Raw genomic sequence first — 19,825 nt, 5'->3', positions numbered from 1 at the left:
ACTGAAACTGAAACTCATCGCTGAATGTCACCAAACTTTCTCACTTCCTGAGGCATCAAAAACATTTCTCGAAGAGAACACAGCTCGCAGAGTTACAGGCCCAAATCAGGCGGAAGTAAGGCCATCACTGAAAGAGTGTGTCCATGGTTTTACATGTTTTTTCTTCATTAAATGGTTGCATCTAAGCAACATCACCTCCATTCTCTTTAGATGTCTGCTCCTTTTTACTTTGCACAAACATGAGCAATAACTTGCAGTGATATATGAGTGGTTGCTTCAGCAGATTTATTTTTGCACTGGTGAGTGTGTACCATGTGCTAGAACAATAAGCAGATCCTCTCCTTTCAAGGTAGAACAAAGAAGTTGGAAAGCTAAATGGTCCTTAAAATAGCAACATTTCTACATGAAAAATAGTTTTCTGATTCATTTCAGTATCAGCGCTTAATATCCAGAACAGTACACACTTACTGCTCACTCAAAGAGCATATAGTTAAATACATAAATTATACTAGAATGCTGATGCACTTTAACCTGATTTTACTCATAACCATTCTCATTTTAATGCTGGTTTAATGCTTTATGGTAGGGTTTTATTCTGTATTGGATCATAGAGCTACTGTGCTGTATCAGGGATGGGAAGTTTTCCTTGGTTAGCACAAAGTGTTAAAGATCAAATTGATTTTTCTGGCAAGGCCACAAATTATTTGAAATACTTCACTATTAATGTAAAGCTATATTTGTTATATCTTTCAGTGTTTTCAAACGCAGGTTAAGTTACAAGAGATGAAGAATTTGCTTTACTTTATGTCAGATCATGTTTCAGATTGGCTGGTGATGCCAAATCACATAACTTTGATTACGATCACTTACTCATGACTAGTTATGATGTACCTTAAGTGTCTTACAATCAGATTTATGTTCAGCTGGTGCAGCTGGCTGCTGGGGTCTCAGGGCAGTTGTGGCTCAGTGGCTAAGGCTCTGGGTTACTGAGCAGAAGGTAGGAGTTCAAGCCCCGGCTCTGCCAAGCTGCCACTGCTGGGCACCACATCATGGCTGACCCTGTGCTCTAACCCCAACTTCTGAACAAGCTGGGCTAGGCAAAGAAAATAATTTCACTATAATGTATGTGACAAATAAAGGTGTTTCCGATTTCTGTAGTCCCAACACATTGTACATTTTTAATGTGACCTGCTCTAACATTCATGAAGAGGTTAGTAATGATGAGTTAATTCGGATACGATGCACCAGGAAAACAGATTAAAATAAGTATTGCATGGCAAGGCTGGGAAAGTGGCTGGTTACCTACTTTCCTACCATCTGTAATTCCTTTTGTGGACAGATGATGGTGCCACTGTGTAAGAACATGTGTGTGAAAGCTTCATACTATATTCATATACAGTCAGAAATACTGTTCTGAGCTCAGAGACTTCATGTGGCCACTTCAATCAGAAAAAGAAGAAAATTATACATATCAATATATTTGGGTTTAGGCACATAAGCGCCAGTCAAGCCTATGACGAGGTTTTTGTGGGTCAAAAGTCACCCAGATGTAAGCAGCAACATCTACAACACCCTTATCCAGAGAGACTTCCAGAAGTGTTTTGTAGTCCCTGTTGAAAACGATGTCCTCACACTAGTACAAATAGGTCAGTATTCAAGAATACCATAAGGCTAAAACTCTTTTACATAGCAGCAAAGAAAACAGCACAAGTGTTTTTTATTTAAACAAGCAGTGTAGATTTAGTGCTTGTTTAAGTGTTTAGTGAAGAGGAACGTCTTCAGTCTTCGTCTGAAGACACACAGTGACTCAGCTCTTCAGACAGCCCAGAGTGTTTTCATTTTAGGGTTTCGTGGCCTTTTCGGCATGCTCTGCGATAGACTGGCATCTCGTCTAGGCTGTGTCCTTACCCTGCACCCAGTGTTCCCGCTCTGGAGCCACCACAACCCTGATCAGGATGAAGTGGTTACTAAAAATGAATGACTGAATTAATGAACAATTGGAATTGGACTTAAATACATTGAGGTGGTGTCATGGCAGCCAGATTCGGATGAACTCATTTCCACCATTCCTTCTGTAGGTCGGATGAAGATGGTATGTGTGGACCAGCACTGGGCCTTCACTTGCTAAAAAAAATACAGAAATCATATAGCATTTTTTATCTCAGACACAGAAATTTGAAGATGTCAGCAGTGCTAAGGTTATATGCATTATACTGAAAGAAGTAGCAGCCTGGTTTGGATTGCATGATTGAAGAGGTCGTCTATCCTTTTGGCTATTTTTAATCACCTTCTCTTGGGCACTTTTAATTTAGTTATAATGTAAAGGTTGGCACTGGCCAGTGGTGCATTTGGAGGAACATACACAGTGTTTTGGTTGGAAAATTCTGAACCCAGTCTGGCAGTCAGGGGTAGCAATTCATTTCAAACCCTCACAGTTTGGCAGAGTAGTGAAAGAAACCTGTCCACACACTGGGCATTTTTCTGCGTTTTGGTTATAAAACAAAGAACTGTGCATAATTATAAAGTGAAATAAAAATTACATATATCAATCATATAAAAAATTACAGAATATAATAAAATCAACACTCCAAAATAAATATTTTCTCAACTGCCATTTTTCCCCCTTACCTCCTTCACTCGCAGCTTCTGAGAGCCAACTTCACTGCGTTCTGATTGGCCCAATTTGTTATTTCACGCGAAGAAAAGCGCGCGCTGTGATTGGCTGCTCTGGATTGGCGTCATAATGAGAGGTGGGCCGCTTTGGCTTCGTGTTGCCAGATTGTGTAGTTTAACCTGTTAATCAATAAATGAAATTAGCGTTGGAGCTCGTTTATAAAATTCACTATATATTTTTTTTAGCAATGTTTACTATGTTTAAATTGCATTATAGTGTATAGATTGACATTTAACGCAAGTTAGTGATGTCTTTGAATAAATCTTAACGGTGTTTGAAACGAGGATTAGGTTCAATCTGGCAACCACAGTTTAGGTTCGGGTTCTTTTTTTTTTTCTCTCCTGTCAGTGACACATGTAGAGCAAAAGCGGAGACGGAGCGCTGAGCAGGACAGAGAGCTGGAGAAGACGGAGGAGTGCGAGCCACGCAGACACACCGCCACACCGCCACACCGCTTCACGCGAAATGCTCGAGTCGTTCCTGGATCACGTTTAACGACAACACGGACGTTTAATCATCGCCAGAGGAAAGAATCCAAGAATAAAACGTGACGGCACCAGTGGAAATATAATCTGAAAACTCCATTTGGTCCTCTGTGTTTGTGTGCGTGCGTGTGTGCGCGCGCTGAGGCGCGCGTGTGTGTTTGCACAGAAAAGCTGCCTGCACCGCACTGGACTTTAAATTCGGACTTTTCTCTCCTCCAGCGCGCGCTCTGAGACTATTATCCTTATTGTTATTATTATTGTTATTATTTTGAAAAGCCCGCGTTGTAAGATTATCGGAATCCCCGCGACGGAAAGATCTGCGCTTGGTATCTGAGAGAGATAAAGAGGTGAGTTTGGCGCTTTTCTGTGGCCACTCAGACACCACTTCTCCTGTAACTGGATACATTAGTGAGGATTAAGCACACTCAGAGGCAGCTCGCAGATGGCTGCTTCATGTCCACTGATTAGAGTTACAGTAAGCCACGCTTAACTTGGCTTTGCTCTCTAATGACATTAAACAATGCAGATTAGGTGGAATTCCAAACAGTTCATGCAGTTGTCTGATTTTCTTTCTTACATATAAACATGTTGATGTAGCTTTCTGTATTATTACCACTGCGTAGGCTCCATGTGAAGTCCAATAAATATTCCATGCATTCATTACTCAGATCTGTGATGGGTCTGATATGTTTTATATAACTTTGTGCTCTAATGAATGCCGGGATTTGAGCCCCTTTGGGTTAAAATTCCCCTCCCTTCTCGTCCAAGCCGGAATGAAACTTGACTGTGGTCTGATCTGCTTTATCTTCCTCCCCTCCTTCCCATTCATCTGCTCTTAGATGTGATCAGCACTGAGGTATTGCTAAAAGAGCCTCCACTAATGGGCTTTAGACTGAATGCACCTCTCTCTCTCTCTCTCTCTCTCATTACCTTTCAGTAAATAGTTGCTCTCAGCCTTGAGAATGAAATCGGAGAAGATTAAAGTGAATGAAAATTGCGCCGATTAGTTGGAAGGGATGTGAAGGAGAAGAAGCAGCGCGCGCGTCGGGTGCAAGCGCAGTGCGCAGGCGCGGAACGCTGCGCGAGCGCGACCGCCTCTGATAGGGGATTAATGGACTTTAACAAACTGTACGCTTTTGCATGATGCACAGGCACAGAATTAGTTTATTGATTCCACCCTCATGTCTGAAAGAAAAAAAAACCCAGCAATCCCTACAGGGTTTAATGAACTCCTAGAGTGTTGAATTCATTCTTCCAGTGTTTAGTGTGTATCTGCACTGTGAGTTTGTGTCCAAATAGACTTTTATGAACACTGCAGCTGTTAATACAACACACTTTTGTTCTCCTGTGTACTAAAACAGAACTCACCCAATCCAATAGGTGCACTTGTGAACGGCTCATGCAACTTTAATAACGGCCATGATCTGCTCCGGCTCCATTCGCAATAACACTCTCTTAGCCAGAGAGAAAACATTGACCTGGCATGAAGAATGGCTCGGCTCAGGGTAATGTGCTATTTAAAAGCAATTTAAGGAGCTCGACAAAAGCCATGCAGCGCCTCTTTAATTGTTCCAGCAGCCCCAGTGTTATCAGGCGAGCAGACATTCATCACCAAAGAGCCGACCTCAGCATTTAGATAAGGATCAAGGGCAGATTAGTGCTTCAACCGAGGTTGAGATACGGACGTGCGTTATGACATCCAGAAAGGTCCAAATGATCTTTGAGGAGGCATCACTTTGGACCCAGTTTATGGTGAAAAGTAAACTGGTTCTCCTGGTGAAAATTAGGCCACATGGTAATAAGATCAGTTACTTTTTGTTGTTGGTTTTAATTGCTGTGACATATTACTCGCAGTTTTGCTAAAATGGTGGTCTAGTTCCTCAGTGCCACCAAAAAAGTTTCTTTCCTCTTATCATCGATGGCTGATTATGGACTCTCCGCTGAGAAGCGGCACACCTGCAGTGTAGATAAACAGGCCCCCAAATTAGCATTAACATGTTTGTTTGTGTTTTAGCAGAGACCATGGTGAACCCAGGAGGCAGTGCTCAGTCCGCACCAGTTGGAGCTGGTACCATGTCGTGGAAGCGCTGCGCGGGCTGTGGAGGGAAGATCGCCGACCGCTTCCTCCTCTACGCCATGGACAGCTACTGGCACAGCCGCTGCCTCAAATGCTCGTGCTGCCAAGCCCAGCTAGGAGAGATCGGCACCTCCTGCTACACCAAGAGCGGCATGATCCTGTGCAGAAATGACTACATCAGGTCAGACCTGACTTTGCGTGTGCGTGTGCGTATGTGTGTATAAGGGTGTGTGATGTGTTGCTGTCCATGTTGGGATACCCAGATATAAGATCCCAGAACTCTGCATGGAGATGTTTGAGCTGAATGCATGATGGGGTGTGTATGGTTTCATCCGATGAAGAGTAGCAAATGTTTGCATGTAGGCAGCATATAAGATATTATATTGCAGTCTAATGGACTGAGTGCCTCTTAATCTAAGTGTGTCTTAGATCTCTGAAGACGTCCATCTGGGCGTCAAGGCTGTTTGATTGCCATTTGAAATAACATTTGGAATGTAATGACGAGAAGGAGTGCAGGACATTATGGGAAAAGTCGTAAGGTGTTGGGCGTCCCAGGGAGAGAGGTGGATTTTCCATTGAGAACATGTGTCTCGGATTCTGCCACAGCGGCGCTCGTTAAACCGTTGTGGGCAAAGTCCCCTCGCTGAAAGAGGTCAAGCAATTGACATGCTGGCTGAGCCTGAGACGAAAGGGATTCTTTCTGCAGAACATCTGTGGGGCTTGTTTTTCATCATAGAAAGAAGGGAACCACAGCACTTGCTTTACAGGACACTAGAAAACTCAAGTGCTAGGCAGAGTTTGACGTGTGCAGGAATTTAAAGGGGTTTTTGTGTCCTGTCCGCGCCGCCGTGTCTGTGAACCAGAAGGAGACAATTTAATTAGTGAAAAGAGCCTTTTTAAATATTTACATAAGGCCGTCTGACACTTGGAGTGAAGGCTAGGTCACTGTAGTCTCATTCACCTGGTGTTCCCTGATTTGACAGGGCAATCATTCAACAGTTTGACCTCAGCAAGGGCAAGCGAAGTGCACTTGAACTCGGGAACTTTAGCCTTTTTGATTTCTGGAAATGTCCATAGAATTGTTTAGATTTGGACAAGTAGGTCTTATATCTAACTGATTACAAGGTTATGTTGATAATGAAACATATCTGTAGCATGTAAAGTTTTTAATCTTGAAATCGAGGAGCACTTTTTCCTGTTCTGATGTGGACGTTTCCTGCGTAGTGTGAGTGCAAAAAGGAACATTGACACGTCATCTGCGATGGCCGCTGATCTTCCAGGCTGCTGTTGAGAGAGAGAGAGAGAGAGAGAGAGAGAGTGTCTTTGGCAATCTAGTCATTAGTGAGTGTTTACCTTGGCTCGTGATGTGACTCGGATCAAGTGCTGCTTTCCCGAGAAAGCCTAGGCTGCGACGAGCAGGTGTGCACCAGGGCAAAAAAGTGAGAGGACGAGTGCAAACGGCGAGAGCCTCCACTCTTTGCGCTGCACCTGATCTGGAGGATTGAGTGCTAGCTGACCCTGGCCTCCAGCCCTAATTAAAAAGAACAGGGAGGGGAAAAAGTGCCTGCACCTTTCTCTTTGTAATTAGTGTGCAGCTCACACAGGCCTGTGATGATCTGAGGAGAGATAAGAGGAAAGGACAAGAGAGTGGGAGAGAGAGAGAGAAAGAGAGAGAGAGAGGGAAAAAAACATCTGACAGCGAGTGCACACAATTAAAAGCTTTAATTAGAGTCCCCCTCCATTTTCCTTTAGTCCTGATGGGTTTTATCTAATGAGATCTAGTCCCTGGCTCCGATCCGCTCCCAATGACGTGTCCGAAATGAACGAGAGCCGCATCGCAAACAAAACATTTAATTAACCAAATTGGCTTTTGAGAGAGAGAGAGAGAGAGAGAGAGAGAGAGAGAGAAGTGAAGGGGGGATTATTAAGAAGGCCAGTCCCCTCTGGGAGGGAGGGGGATTTAAAGGGGCCTGTCTTATTTTTGTAATGGATTATTAAATTGGCCTTGCAGTGTAAATAATGGAGTTATATATCCCGACTGACTTATATTAATACCGCCTACGCAGAAACACTCAGCCAATTGATTGGGACACTGTGAGTGAAAATGCATCACATTTCCTCTAATGGGAGATGAGGTGAATGGCCTGGGATGATGGCCATCTAATTTCAGTCAGGCAGATGAAACAAACGGGCGCCATCGCTACACATTTAACCCAGTCAGACAGCAGACTGTTAAATGGAAACGGGAACTTTACGTTGAGCTTTACTTTATGTAATGTAAACACCTGGAACTGAACGAGTTCAGTTTATCACCTGACGTTAAGTTTTGCGCAGAAAGTAATTCAAAGTAATTAAACATGACTGACTCAGTTTTCAACAATTTAAGCAATAGTGTTAGTGATTTGCAATTTACGTAATAATAATAATATTAATATTTTTCATTTGCTCATTGAGTCAAATTGCAACCTAAGTATGTTTGCACTGCTTACAGTCTACGTCCAGGATGTTCCTCTAAGCTCCGGGTGTGTGTTATTTGTACAGGCAACAGAGTATAAAGTGATGGAGGGAGAATTAATTTTGCTCGTGAATAATCACATGACCATAAGGGGTGGGTGGAGGGAGAGGGGGCACTGTCTCTTTAATTGAATAGGCTTAGGTAATTAAATGGCACTTTTCCAATAGAACGTGCTAGGTAAATCTAATAGTTGGTTATTTAATATCACTTTGAAGTTAGCCCACTCGAGCACATGAGCATGTGAACTATTAGACTGTGAGAAAAAAACCTAGGATCTCAGAAATTAATTAAATCGCATGCAATTTAGGGGAAACGTTTATCTTGATTTGTCATAACAGAATTAATTCAAGGACTTCAATCCACCAGGGACTAGATCTGTTACTCTGAATTAACCAAGTGTAATTTGGCTGCGTTTTTTTTTTTTTGCCCCCTCCCTTCCCTTCCCTTCCTTTCCCTTCCCTTCCCTTCCTTTCCCTTTCCTACCCTTCCCTTCCTGTCTCTCTCGTTTTCTCTCTCCACTCTCAATCCCCCACCATCTCTTCCTCTAATGTAGCCTTGCCATTATGCAAAGCCGGGCTTAAGTATCAAGCCCGGTGCTTTTAAGGTTCTTTGGCTGCTAATGTTGAGAGGCATTTTTATAATGGACCGTGATGCCGAAATCATTGTTGTACTACCTTACATCACTCTGCTCAAAAGGTTCTGCCTAAGAGGCCAGCATTTGCCAGATGGCCCTAAATTGCTCCACTAGGTTGTAATTCACCTCACAGCCAGCGTCCAAATTAAATCCAGTAGACATCGTTCGATGGAGTGTAGACAGCTCCAAATATTTCTCTTATGAAAGACAGACGTGGTCGGGACCGTCTGTTTTTATCCTTCTGCTCCGCAATGGAAAACGTTAATAAATCAACATTCCGTGATGTCTCGTTGACAAGACCATCTTTTCGTTATGTGTGATTGATCGTCAAGGAGAATAGCCTGGAGGAAAAAAAAGAAAGAGAACAACAACTAAGGCAGAGAACGGCGCGGTTCGGAGAGAAGGAGGTGAAAACCAGCGGTGTCACTGCAATTAAAGAGTCCCCAGGCTTTAATTATACTGACCCAGGCTTGCTCTACCTTCCTCTGCCTAACACTGCAGCTCAATGGTGAGAGAGAGACCATTAGAGGCCAAGGGCAGACTGATAGCGACTTAATTGAGCACCTAACGCCTTCAGGCCCTTAAATCAAATACTATCAGGAGCCAACCCCTGGTCAAATCATTAACCCACTACGTATAGCTCACACTGATAAAATGAAATCCTGCTTCCCTGTGTCTTCTCAGTTTTTCCTAAAGATGTCCACACAGGGGAAATTAAAAAAAACAGCAACAACCCTGCCCAAATAGGGCAAGACTGTAAACAGTGGAATGTGTGTTGAGTGCTGAAGGGTTGAGTGTGCGAAAAGGCTTTTCCGAGCTGAAGCACTATCGGAAGATTAAGGTAGATGTCATTTGGCAGTTGAGGAGAATGGCAGCATTTAAAGATATCCCTCTGACATTTTCCACGGCTCGTCCGTTCAATTTACGCCGTCGAAGGCGCGCCGTTGTCACAGGCCTGGAGCTAATTACTTTTGAAATTGAGTTTTGATTGAGCCTCCCCAATCGATGCCACAGCAAAATTTGTTTCTCTGCTTGCCTATGAGCAGCTATCTGAGGGCCAATATTAAAGCGACACGCCGTTGTTTTGTCACTAGAAAACGCAGCTGCAAAACATGCAAAGCATAGGGAGGTTTCCAGAAACAGGAGAGTTGTGAAATCACGCTGCTTTTCTCACATTAGGAATGCGCATACTAAGTCTATACGAAATTAAATTACAGTCAGGTGGCAAAAGGAATCAGCACTTATGCTGCATTTTTTTACTATCCGTCAGATTTTTCTCATTATTTCTTCAGTGCAAGTTTTGTGAGCTTTCCTGTGTTGCCCTTTTCGGTCCCTGCACCTCTTTTGCCACGCTCTCCCACTGAATATCCCACTTCCACTCGTTCTTCCTTTCCACATTTTCTATCTCACCCTCTCCCTCACTCCCTCCCGCCAGAGCTTGTCAGATGCTGTGGTCTTATTTGATTGCATAGGAAAAGTGCACTGATAGAGCAAACACCAGTGAGATATGATGACAAATGGGTCCAGATCCCAGTAAATTACTTTCGGCTCAAATCGAAATTTCATTCAGTTTGTTGCTCGGCGAGATGAAGTAATCTAAATTGTGGACTCTGAAGGCAGATAGAAGAGAAGCAGGAGCAAGCATTTCATTATCAAGAGGCCGAGAGAGAGAGGGAGAGAGGGTTAGGGATGAAAGAGATGAGCGCCAGCAAATCTAAAGTGTTGACACCGTGATTGAAAAGGTTAACCCATGCACATTATATATCAAGCCAGGTTAGCCGAGGGTTTCTAATGGAAACGGAGCACGTGCCGCTCTCCTAATGGCTAAAGCACTACGTCTCCCCCTAGATGTACAATCAAATGCTCTTAGGTCCTGATTGCTTATGTTCCAGGTTATTATAGGTAGTGAAAAAAATGAGTGCTGAAGGTAATACGTAGGCGAGCGGCAGCGCTACAAGCTTTTGGAGGATACGACAGGATTTTTTCATTTGGACTGCTGGCATTACAACGATTTTACATTTTCCAATATCAGAAAAATTGAAGATGCCATTTGTTTCTGTGTGCGTTTGTGTGTGTGAGTGTGTGTGTGTTGCCATTGCTTCAGGCACAGGATTGCAATGATATAAGCTAAGCCTCACTGCAGGATTTTATTATCACAGTCAAGTGTAAACAGGCAGTCAGATGTCGTGAATATATTAATTCTGCTTTCATCCAAAGTTATAATGAATACTCTAATAAAGTTCAGATCAATAAGAACGGTTTACATTTCAAAATGAAGACATATTTCAGAACTGTTTGTTGGATTGGTGAACTTCTTAGCTAGTTTTTCTTTCATTATTTGTATTTTTGTTTGAGAGGCTCTCTCTCTCTCTCTCTCTCTCTCACTCTCTCACTCACTCACTCCATCACTCCATCACTCACTCTGTGTGTTAATGTGTTGAATATCAGTAGCTACAGGCCATAAGTGTATTCTATGGTTAAATGTTTTACCATCTGTCTCTGTCTGCACTGTTTTTAACTTTTTGTCTGCACTGTTGTTAACTTTTTGTGTGTGTGTGTGTGTGTGTGTGTGTGTGTGTATGTGTGTGTGTAGGTTATTCGGGAACAGCGGGGCATGCAGTGCCTGTGGCCAGTCCATTCCAGCCAGTGAACTGGTCATGAGGGCACAGGGCAATGTGTACCACCTCAAGGTAACACACCTATCAATCTACACCTCCTACATGCCGGAGATTATGACATTATCCACACAAATGAATGGCAGAGTGTAAAATATTAATTTGTTGATATTTACAATCACCTACAGTATTAATATCATCATAAATATAATTAATATAATAAATGACATAACAGATTTTCTCCTTATAAATAATTTGTGTATTTCTAACAATTAGAAATTGTGCTTGTAAAGGATTTTTGAATTATACTCAGAAACATTTTCCCAGTTCTAAACAGTCAGACATAAAAGTATTGTGGTGTCTGTGTGTGTGAGTGAAAGTTAAACCGTTGCATTGTGGGTAATGAGAGCCTATTGTCACACTCTCTGGCAGTGTTTCACGTGTTCTACCTGCCGGAACCGGCTGGTCCCTGGAGACCGGTTCCACTACATCAACGGCAGCTTGTTCTGCGAACACGATAGACCCACAGCGCTCATGAACGGCCACTTGAGTTCACTGCAGACGAACCCACTACTTCCTGATCAGAAGGTAAACACCAGCTCCTTTGCTTAGTGCTACGCCACTCGTCTCATAAACACACTCAGAAATACAAACGGTTTATGTAACGTCAGGATTCGCCCAGGAAGCAGAGAGCTGGGATATCGCACTACTTTTCTCACAACTGATATAAAACATGTGGTATCAATATCTCAGTATTGGGGTCATTACTGTGAGTACTCCTACATCACTGACCAACTATTTTTACTCACAATAACAAGAAGCAGCTCAGGCCAGGAATGACATTTACACAAGCTTCTACTTCTCTGAAATGTAGCCAATCAAATGACATATATTCAAAGATTCAAAGCTTTATTGTCATATGTGCAAGAACAGTGTACCCTCCGCAGCCAGATAATAAACATACAATAACAATACTGTAACGATTAACATATAAAGACAAATGGCATTAACATTAAAAAAAATATAAATTAATGCAAAATTATAAAAAAATAAGACACGAATATAAAAATAAGAGCTGAAAATCCGCAAGTATTTAAATAAATCCAAATTCATACGCATATAAAAATATAACTGCAGCAGCAGTGATTGTTAAAGTGACTGTGCAGAATGTCGTGGCATTGCCAGTGACGTGTCAGCCGGTCCTGTCTGTGTTATACAGGAGAGAGTTGAAAAGTCTAATGTTCTAAAGTCTAATATAAAGTCTAATGCTAATAAAGAGAGTTAATTTGTGCGCACTGCTTACCTAAATCATGTCATTTCTGACACTGTATGACATACTTTCATCTATTTTTATAAATAAGTATGTCACAAAGCAAAAAAACAGTAATATCAGCCATCATGAAGCCTGAATCCTATTTATTTATACATGTAGTTTGGGATCACTCTGCACAAGCTTCAGACTGTGACCCAAAAATGTGGATGTGATAATGTGATCGTAATAAGTCTGATAATAATGTATATCTTATTTGTATATTTTTAATATGGACTAATTTAATACATTTATGTACAAATGATATTACTGCGTCAAACTCTATTTGTTGAGGAAGGAGTGTGATGATAGAGACATGCAGTTTACACACCGCCTCTTCGTAGCTATACGCTTTCCTTACGTGGTAGCTACATTAGCCTCATAACTATAGCGCAAATCCAAAGAAACAACCTTAAGGCAGCAAAAAAGTCTTGACTGATTGATTACATTTAGGATGAAATTTAGGGAAAATTATGCACATTTCATTTTGGCTGAACTATTCCTTTAAAGCCATCATTAAATTTTTTTCACAAGTTTGTTATTAAATAGCTTATGTCTGTAAACACGGGGAAAAAAAATCATTTTAATTTAATATGAGTTTAGCACTACTTTTTTGCAGCCACTTTTGTTTTTGTTTGAAGTTGTGATATTTTTCATTTTGAAAATGTCCTCAAGTATCATACTGTTATATTTTTTGGCATGTTGCCCACATCTGACATCTGGTGCTCATTAAAAAGCTATAATTTATAATTTAATTTGAAGAAATCTCTTCACTGCAGGTTGCAAACTTACACAACAGATTTCTAATCATTCACATTTCTTATTAGCTCCCCGGCGCGAGTGTTGTTCTGGAATATGAGCTCTTCTGTGTCGTCCTCTCGTTCACCACACCTGTCTCCGTCCCTGTCTCGTGTCATTCACAGGAGTGTAATCGATTTACATTCCCAACATACGCTCGCTGCATACGGACCCAACTGCTGTTTGTCACTAAGCCCTTAGCTTAGCATGTATATTTATCTACAGTCGCTGCGAGTAACTAAACGTCTGGTTGTTATCCAGAGAGGACGACACAGGAAGCGTGACAGCAGCAGAATTGCTTTTTAAAGGGGGAAAAATGACAGCGGATCTAAAAGCACTTTAACTCGCTCGCCGAAAGCCCCTCAGGCCCAAGGTCAGGCCTGCAAGACAAGAGCAATTCAGTCTCGGTGAAAGCTAATTTGTCACAATTAATGTCAGCTCCATAAAATGAGAGGACTGCTAACGCAAGCTCGGTGTTGGTTAAGTGAGAGAAAGGAGGGGTGATGGGGAAGGAGGGGGGTGTGTGCATGTGAAAAAAAAGTAAAAAGTTTTCCTACATAATGTTGCTGCCTTCATATTTCAGACTGATTATGTATTGATGACATTGATTCATTTACGCTTTGCCTCAAGAGCCGCGATAGATATTAAATCCTATTGACTGAAGACAAATTGTAATTTTGCACAGCGGATGGATCGCCCTCGTTTCTGATGACACAGGTTTGAATTTTTAGCGCTCCCTGATGCCAATCAGCAGATCCTGACTTATTGCCTTGTGGTCAGAATATCACCTGGCCATTGCTGCGTTGCTGTTTTACACGCCCTGATTCAATATGTATCACATTTACAACAGAACGGCCAAAGAACAACTCTCTCCTCTATGTTAGGCAAAAGGTGCGGGAAACAGGGGCGCAAGCTCTTTTTTTCTTTTGTGTCCTCACAATTGAACTTCAAAAACACACATTCTGTTTTTCATAAAAATTTATATTTGTGTTGTTATGGCAACAAAAAAAATCATTTGTATCATTTACACTGGAAGATAAATCAAAGCCTGTGAAAACGGTTCAGAGTTTCTGGTTTGACAAAAGAATTCATCATTTTGGAAAAATAGAGAAAAGTACATGGTGCCAATATTTAAAAAAAAAAATTATTCAGAGTTGAGTCCACTTAACTCTACGCTACATTTCCGTGTGACGTTTGGAATATTCTATGTACTTTTTGTTATGAGTTGTTAAAATTTATTATATTATTTTATATATTTATTATATTATATTTATTATTATATTTCTGAATATTTTATAGAGCAGCCACTATATTCAGCCTGCCTGTTTTTTTTTTTTTTTGTTTTTTTTCCCAAAAAATACTTTCACAATAGGCTTCCATAAATAAAGAAATCCAGTAACAGTTCTGTGAAATGTCAAATCTTATAACATTCATATTTACCAAATTTATAACAAACTGGTAATTATTAATTAATTGTTAATACATAAATGATCCACGAACTGCTGACACTGTTCCAGTGCCTCTATATCAGTGTCTCCTCCAACGTATTTCTGTTATTGCAAGTATTATTTGTAATCTCAATGTAATGACCTCGGTTTTCAGTCCTTCCAGGCAGCATGCTAAGCTAGTAATAAATAAAATGAGAGATTTATTTATGTAATTCCTGCTCTGGCCTTTGGGACAGTGTGTAACCACAGAGTTCATCGCCATCCGACTGTATCAGCAGCAGCTTAGTGACACATAATGAGTATTGATACGCAGACGGCGCAGATGTGTGGGTGGGTGCGAGTCTGTGTGCGCGTGTGTGTGTGTGTGTGTGTGTGTGTGTGTGAGTGTGGATTTCACCTTCCAGAAAGAGAAGGAAAGGAGGGAGGACTGAGAACAAGGGCAGCCTGAGGGAGCAGAAAGCCTAGAAAAAGGAGTGCAGGAAAAAGCCCAGTGAGGAAGAAGAGAGTGGGATGAGAAGAGACGAAGAGTGCAGGAAGGAAAGAGCTCCATTAAGCTCAGTATTCCATCAGAAGGCTTTTAAGAGCTCGTCGCTTTTACAAATCAGTGCTAAGAGGGCGGCGTGTCTCAAATTGAATGCCTTTGCATTATCTAGCTTAATTTGAAATGTCTGCTTAAGCCGTTGGTCCCTCCCTCACTCCTCTCGCTCGGCGGCTGCGGCGGTAAATATGAGGCCTCATTGTTTATTTATGACGCGACATCAATTGTAGTGAAAACAGCTGAATTATTAATGCTAAAATGCAATCTGAATATTGGCCGTGCTGCTTTAATTATAGCAAGGAGAGAAGTCTTAAATACACACAGGCACCTCTCCCTGCTCACTAGAGAGGGAAAAAAAAAGAGCGACGTGTCCAAGTGTCTTCAGCAGATGCTTGAGATGAATAATGCCGTAGAGTATTGAGTTATTATGGGCTTCAGCACAGCAATACAGTTCTTGATAGTAGAGATACAGTGAAGTGTGTAAGTCTGAGCCCTTCAATACCGCACTCGTCCACTCTGAATGAACCGGGAGCCCCAAGTGATCAACTCAGCTCCTAAAAAATGTGCAAACTACGCCATGAAATCTATGCAGAAGAACCGCAACAGGAGAGACGGAGAGGAGCCGAAAGCCTCCCCTACTTCAGTAGATATGAGGTCCCGTCTGGCCGCCAATGTTTTTATTATTTGCGATTTCATGGCGACATAATTGGCGTCGTGCATGTCGGCAGCTCAGGACATTTGATGCTCATTTATTAAGTGGGCTTCCTGGCTTCTCCCTAATCTCTTTGTTCAGGACAGACAAATTACCTTTCTCATGCTGAGGCCGAGCCCGAGGGAGCCAAACCTTCCCTGCCTTCTCCTTAATTAGCCCCCCGAAAGTGTGTGTGTGTGTGCGTGTGTGTGTGTGAGTGTGAGTGTGTGTGTGGGGGGGGGTTGCAATTACTAATAGACTGAAACCCTCCTAGTAACTTGAGGAAGGAAGGGAGAAGTAAATTGCTCCTAGAATGTTTAAAACAAAAGGAACGGCAGAGAGAGAAAGAAGTTGGGCTCGACTGTCTGTGAAAGCAGAGCGCCGTTGCTTAGACGTGCCTCTAATTGTCCCTGTTGCTCTGCTCCGCAGAAGCCGTGCACCCTGGGGGCTGTGCTGAAGCGCTGCTCAAAACCGAGACAAAAAGAGACTAACTTCATAAAACGTTCTTTAGAGTTAATGCGGAGGAAATAGGGCAGCAGATGGTTTCCAAAGCCTCGCCGATCAATAAATTAAGCGGGTGCTTTAGCGGAGCTGCCAGTACAGAACACCACCTTCATTTGACACAGAAATATGTACAAAGATATTTTGGAGTATAGCTGACTTTTCTTCTTTTAATTCTTCTTCATCTGTTTGTTTGTTTGTTTGTTTGTTGTTGTCATATACCTGTATTAGGCACTTTACCACTGAGAATTAAGATCTTTATGTAAAGCACTATTTGTTCTAAGCTGTTACCAAATTATTATTATTATTATTATTATCTGTTACCAGATGCCTGTTGTTATTATTATAGTTGTCTATCTTTTCCAAATATTTTTTTGCTTTAGTTCATATACATACATTAGACATTGAGAATTAGGGCCTTTATGTAAAGCACTTTTCGTTCTCATCAGTTACCTAAGGCCTGAGAGATGTTTAATCTTCCAGATAGTGAAATCCTCAACAGAGATATTTTCAGGATTATGTGATATCTTTGCAAAACTCATCTAACAGCCCATCTAACAAAAAACATATAGTAAAGTTTCTAAGTTAACAGTTTCTAAAAATACCACAATATTTTTAAAGCGAAGTCTAATTGTATGTCATTATGAAAATGTCAGTGCGCTACACACACTGGGCTTTTTAAAGGGAATGAGAGGAACTGATTTGATTGGATATCACAATGTCACACATAACCACACCTCTTCATAATGTATTCCTTCAAACAGAGGTTATGAAAATACACTGAATATTTCAGCCAGGCCCTCCCACGCCATCCCCATGATCTTATGCCTTATTTTTGTGTGTGTTATGATTATGAAAATAAGGCCCCAAAAGTATCCAAGACCATACCGTTTTGAAAATGTAAAATATCTAACCTAAAAAACTGAAAGGTTGCTGTTTTTTGTTTAAACTGGAGCAGTAATATGGCTGCCTGGTTGTAATTTAGCCCATCTGCTACACACTGGCCTACTTTGGAATAATGGTCTCCCTGTTCTGAGCGAGTCTAATACATGTTATGATCTCTCTCTCTCTTCTCAGGTGTGTTAGGAGGAAGGAGTTGCTCAAAGCGGGATGTGTGCCTTCATTCCAGCCCTCGCTCATTGTCACTGAAGATCTCTCAGTCCTGACCTGACCGCCGCCCCCACCCTCCTTTCCTATTCACTTCTGGAGTCGCAGCACTACCCCAGCTTCCCCTTTTGATATCCCAGAATTCCTCTCTACACCTCCCCCCCTTGACCTGACCCCTGATCATAGGCGGATTCCCGGCGTTGCGGCGCTTCCAATGGAAATTTGAGGACTCCATGACTTACAGGAGACTGATCAGACCCTGTGGGACTCAAAGACAGTGAGAGAGAGAAAGAAAGAGAGAGGGAGGCAGAGAGAGTGAAAAGAGAGAACTAAACCAAGCAGAAGGACATTTTGGATAAGAGAAAGAAAGAGAAAAGGAGAGTGTCAGACAAATGAAGCTAATCAGCTGCAGCTTTTCGAATCGCAGTTCTTACATTTGTTTGATAATTAACAGGGGCAAAACAGACTGCTTTTTTTCCTTTTTACTTCTTTTTTTCTCCTTACTTCCTTATCTATTCTCTTTTTCTTCAACACTCTATCTCTGCTTTCTATATTTTAAATGTTGTAAAGGGAATGTGTTTCGTTTTTCGGGTGATTCAAGAATCAAAAAGACTGGGTATCCGTGGCTTTTTTGTGCAAATCGAATCATGAACACTCTTGGTGTATTTGTAAAACTATCACGTATGTATGCATGTAAATGTTTTTGTCCCAACGTGGCTACCGTACATCCTCCACGTGACCCCGCCCCTTCCTACCGGAACCTGAAACCATGGCAACAAAGCTCATAGCTGTCCACTTGTAAATGCTGAATGAGAGAGAAATCTATTTGTGATATTTTCAGAGACATTGGCTCCAGTATGGTGTATTTAATTAATAAAAATTTAAGATTTAAAAGCACCTTTTTTTACTCTGTTCAAGTTTTTCCTACATTTCATTTTATCTAGATACCAGACACAAATACTTATCAGCAATTGCATCATGTCAGTTTTACATGTGCTGTGGTTGCAATGTTTAATAGTTTGTGTATTTTATACATTTACACAGCAGTCATGTTTATCCAGGTAGGACACAATATAAGCATGGAGCTCGTAATTGAGGTTTTGAGGTTCTTGCTCAGGGGTTCAACAGCATTTCTTTAGCAGTCCTGGGATTTGAGCTCACAATTTTCTGATTGCTAGCTCTCTAGCTCTACAAATTCAATTTTTTTCCATCAGGAGAGCCGAGTGCTTTGTATTATCACAGCGATTTATCTCTGAGTTTCTCTCGAGAAAAGGGCTCATTAGCAAAACTATGCTTTTCCATTAACCTTCCTGAATGCAGTGCCATCTCCGAGCATCCATCCAGCCCTCCATTGTGTCTCCCCAGCTTTTCTCCGCAGTAATTATGAATGCACATGATAGGGTGGCTAATTGGAAACGGATAAACATGTATCCTTGGTCCTTCTTTTCAGACGAACATGCTATTTAGTGCTGCGGACGCAGGGCCAAATGCCCCTTTGAAGATTCAATTACCGCTGGGAGAGAGAAAGGTGTTTCAGCGCAGTCTGAATTGACTATTTACAGAACAAATCGGCGTTTGAAGCCATTGCGCGACCTAATGGGTATGAAGGGGATCTGATTAGCATAATACCCAGAAAGCCTGGCCAGTTCTGCCTCGCTCATTAGACAGGTGGATCTTAACAGTACATGAACTAAATCTGACCGTGTATTTTGCAAGTTTGATCATGGTCATAGCAGGGTCACCTCTTATGAAAAACAGAGTGCTTGACTGAATTTTTTGATTTGAGAAATAAATGAATTTTTTTTTCAGTACTGAACATTTTGTTCAGGTCTGTGGTTTGCAGATTAAATTATGACCAGTTCCTGTTTACTACAGAAAGATTTATAAAAGGTTACAGTCCATGTTCTTTCAGAAATTTGCCAAGTAGCATTTTCCCAGTTTTTCTTACAATCAGCTCCAGAATTTTTGGCACAAGCAAAAGCGACTAACAATAAATGAAAAACACTAGTCTTGATCATTTACGTCTACAGTTAAATTTGGTGAAGCCTACCCCTGGAAGCAATAACAGCCCTGATCCTCTTCCTGTAATGTCTCACAAGGTTGGAGATATTTGTAGAGAGATTTTGTTCCATTTCCCCATGCAGAATATTACAAGCGTCTTTATGTCCTTATGTTTGTGTAGGTGTCCTTCCCTCTACAATTCAGACCACATGTTTTCAACAGAGATCGAATCCCAGAGACTGAGAAAGCCATTGCAAAAATATTTTTTTGTCCTGCAGCTGTTTCTGAGTTGATCTGAGTGAAGGGGTCCATAATCTTGACCAATCTACGGCCATGTTTTATCTCCTGGCAGAGGTAATCAGGTTTTAGGCTAAATATTCCTAGTACTTCATGGAATACAAACACCAGCCACAAAATAGCTCCACAATATAA

At 41.5% G+C, this 19,825-nt stretch overlaps 1 protein-coding gene and 1 long non-coding RNA gene across 4 annotated transcripts; one reads left to right on the top strand and one right to left on the bottom strand.

Annotated features, from left to right (window-relative positions):
- Nucleotides 1–275: 275 nt before the first annotated feature.
- LOC113530672 (uncharacterized) lies at nucleotides 276–2,711 on the bottom strand. Of its 2 annotated transcripts, none has more exons than XR_003403164.3 (3): nucleotides 2,629–2,711; nucleotides 2,018–2,124; nucleotides 276–1,946 (listed from the first exon to the last, which is right to left on the bottom strand). It is a non-coding gene; the product is annotated as an uncharacterized LOC113530672 (long non-coding RNA). The 2 variants fall into 2 exon arrangements; XR_008301342.1 differs by lacking the exon at nucleotides 2,629–2,711 and adding an exon at nucleotides 2,363–2,615.
- Nucleotides 2,712–3,020: 309 nt separating this feature from the next.
- On the top strand, nucleotides 3,021–18,289 carry lmo4b (LIM domain only 4b). Of its 2 annotated transcripts, none has more exons than XM_026920882.3 (5): nucleotides 3,021–3,506; nucleotides 5,177–5,417; nucleotides 10,979–11,075; nucleotides 11,433–11,588; nucleotides 17,363–18,289. In XM_026920882.3, the coding sequence occupies exons 2-5, from the start codon at nucleotides 5,182–5,184 to the stop codon at nucleotides 17,369–17,371; spliced, it is 498 nt and encodes a 165-aa protein (XP_026776683.1). In that variant the 5' UTR covers nucleotides 3,021–3,506; nucleotides 5,177–5,181; the 3' UTR covers nucleotides 17,372–18,289. The 2 variants fall into 2 exon arrangements, with proteins under 2 accessions (XP_026776683.1, XP_026776673.1); XM_026920872.3 differs by having other exon boundaries at nucleotides 5,174–5,417.
- Nucleotides 18,290–19,825: the final 1,536 nt, after the last annotated feature.

Source organism: Pangasianodon hypophthalmus, chromosome 2 (genome assembly GCF_027358585.1).
Source record: "Pangasianodon hypophthalmus isolate fPanHyp1 chromosome 2, fPanHyp1.pri, whole genome shotgun sequence".
NCBI lineage: Eukaryota > Metazoa > Chordata > Actinopteri > Siluriformes > Pangasiidae > Pangasianodon > Pangasianodon hypophthalmus.
This window is presented reverse-complemented; position numbering and strand designations above follow the sequence as displayed.

Excerpts from the sequence above, each read along its gene's own strand:
- lmo4b (XM_026920882.3), top strand. The coding sequence starts at position 5,182 with ATGGTGAACCCAGGAGGCAGTGCTCAGTCCGCACCAGTTGGAGCTGGT. Across the intron at positions 5,418-10,978 it reads TGCAGAAATGACTACATCAG|GTTATTCGGGAACAGCGGGG; the intron begins GTCAGACCTGAC and ends GTGTGTGTGTAG. Across the intron at positions 11,076-11,432 it reads GCAATGTGTACCACCTCAAG|TGTTTCACGTGTTCTACCTG; the intron begins GTAACACACCTA and ends ACTCTCTGGCAG.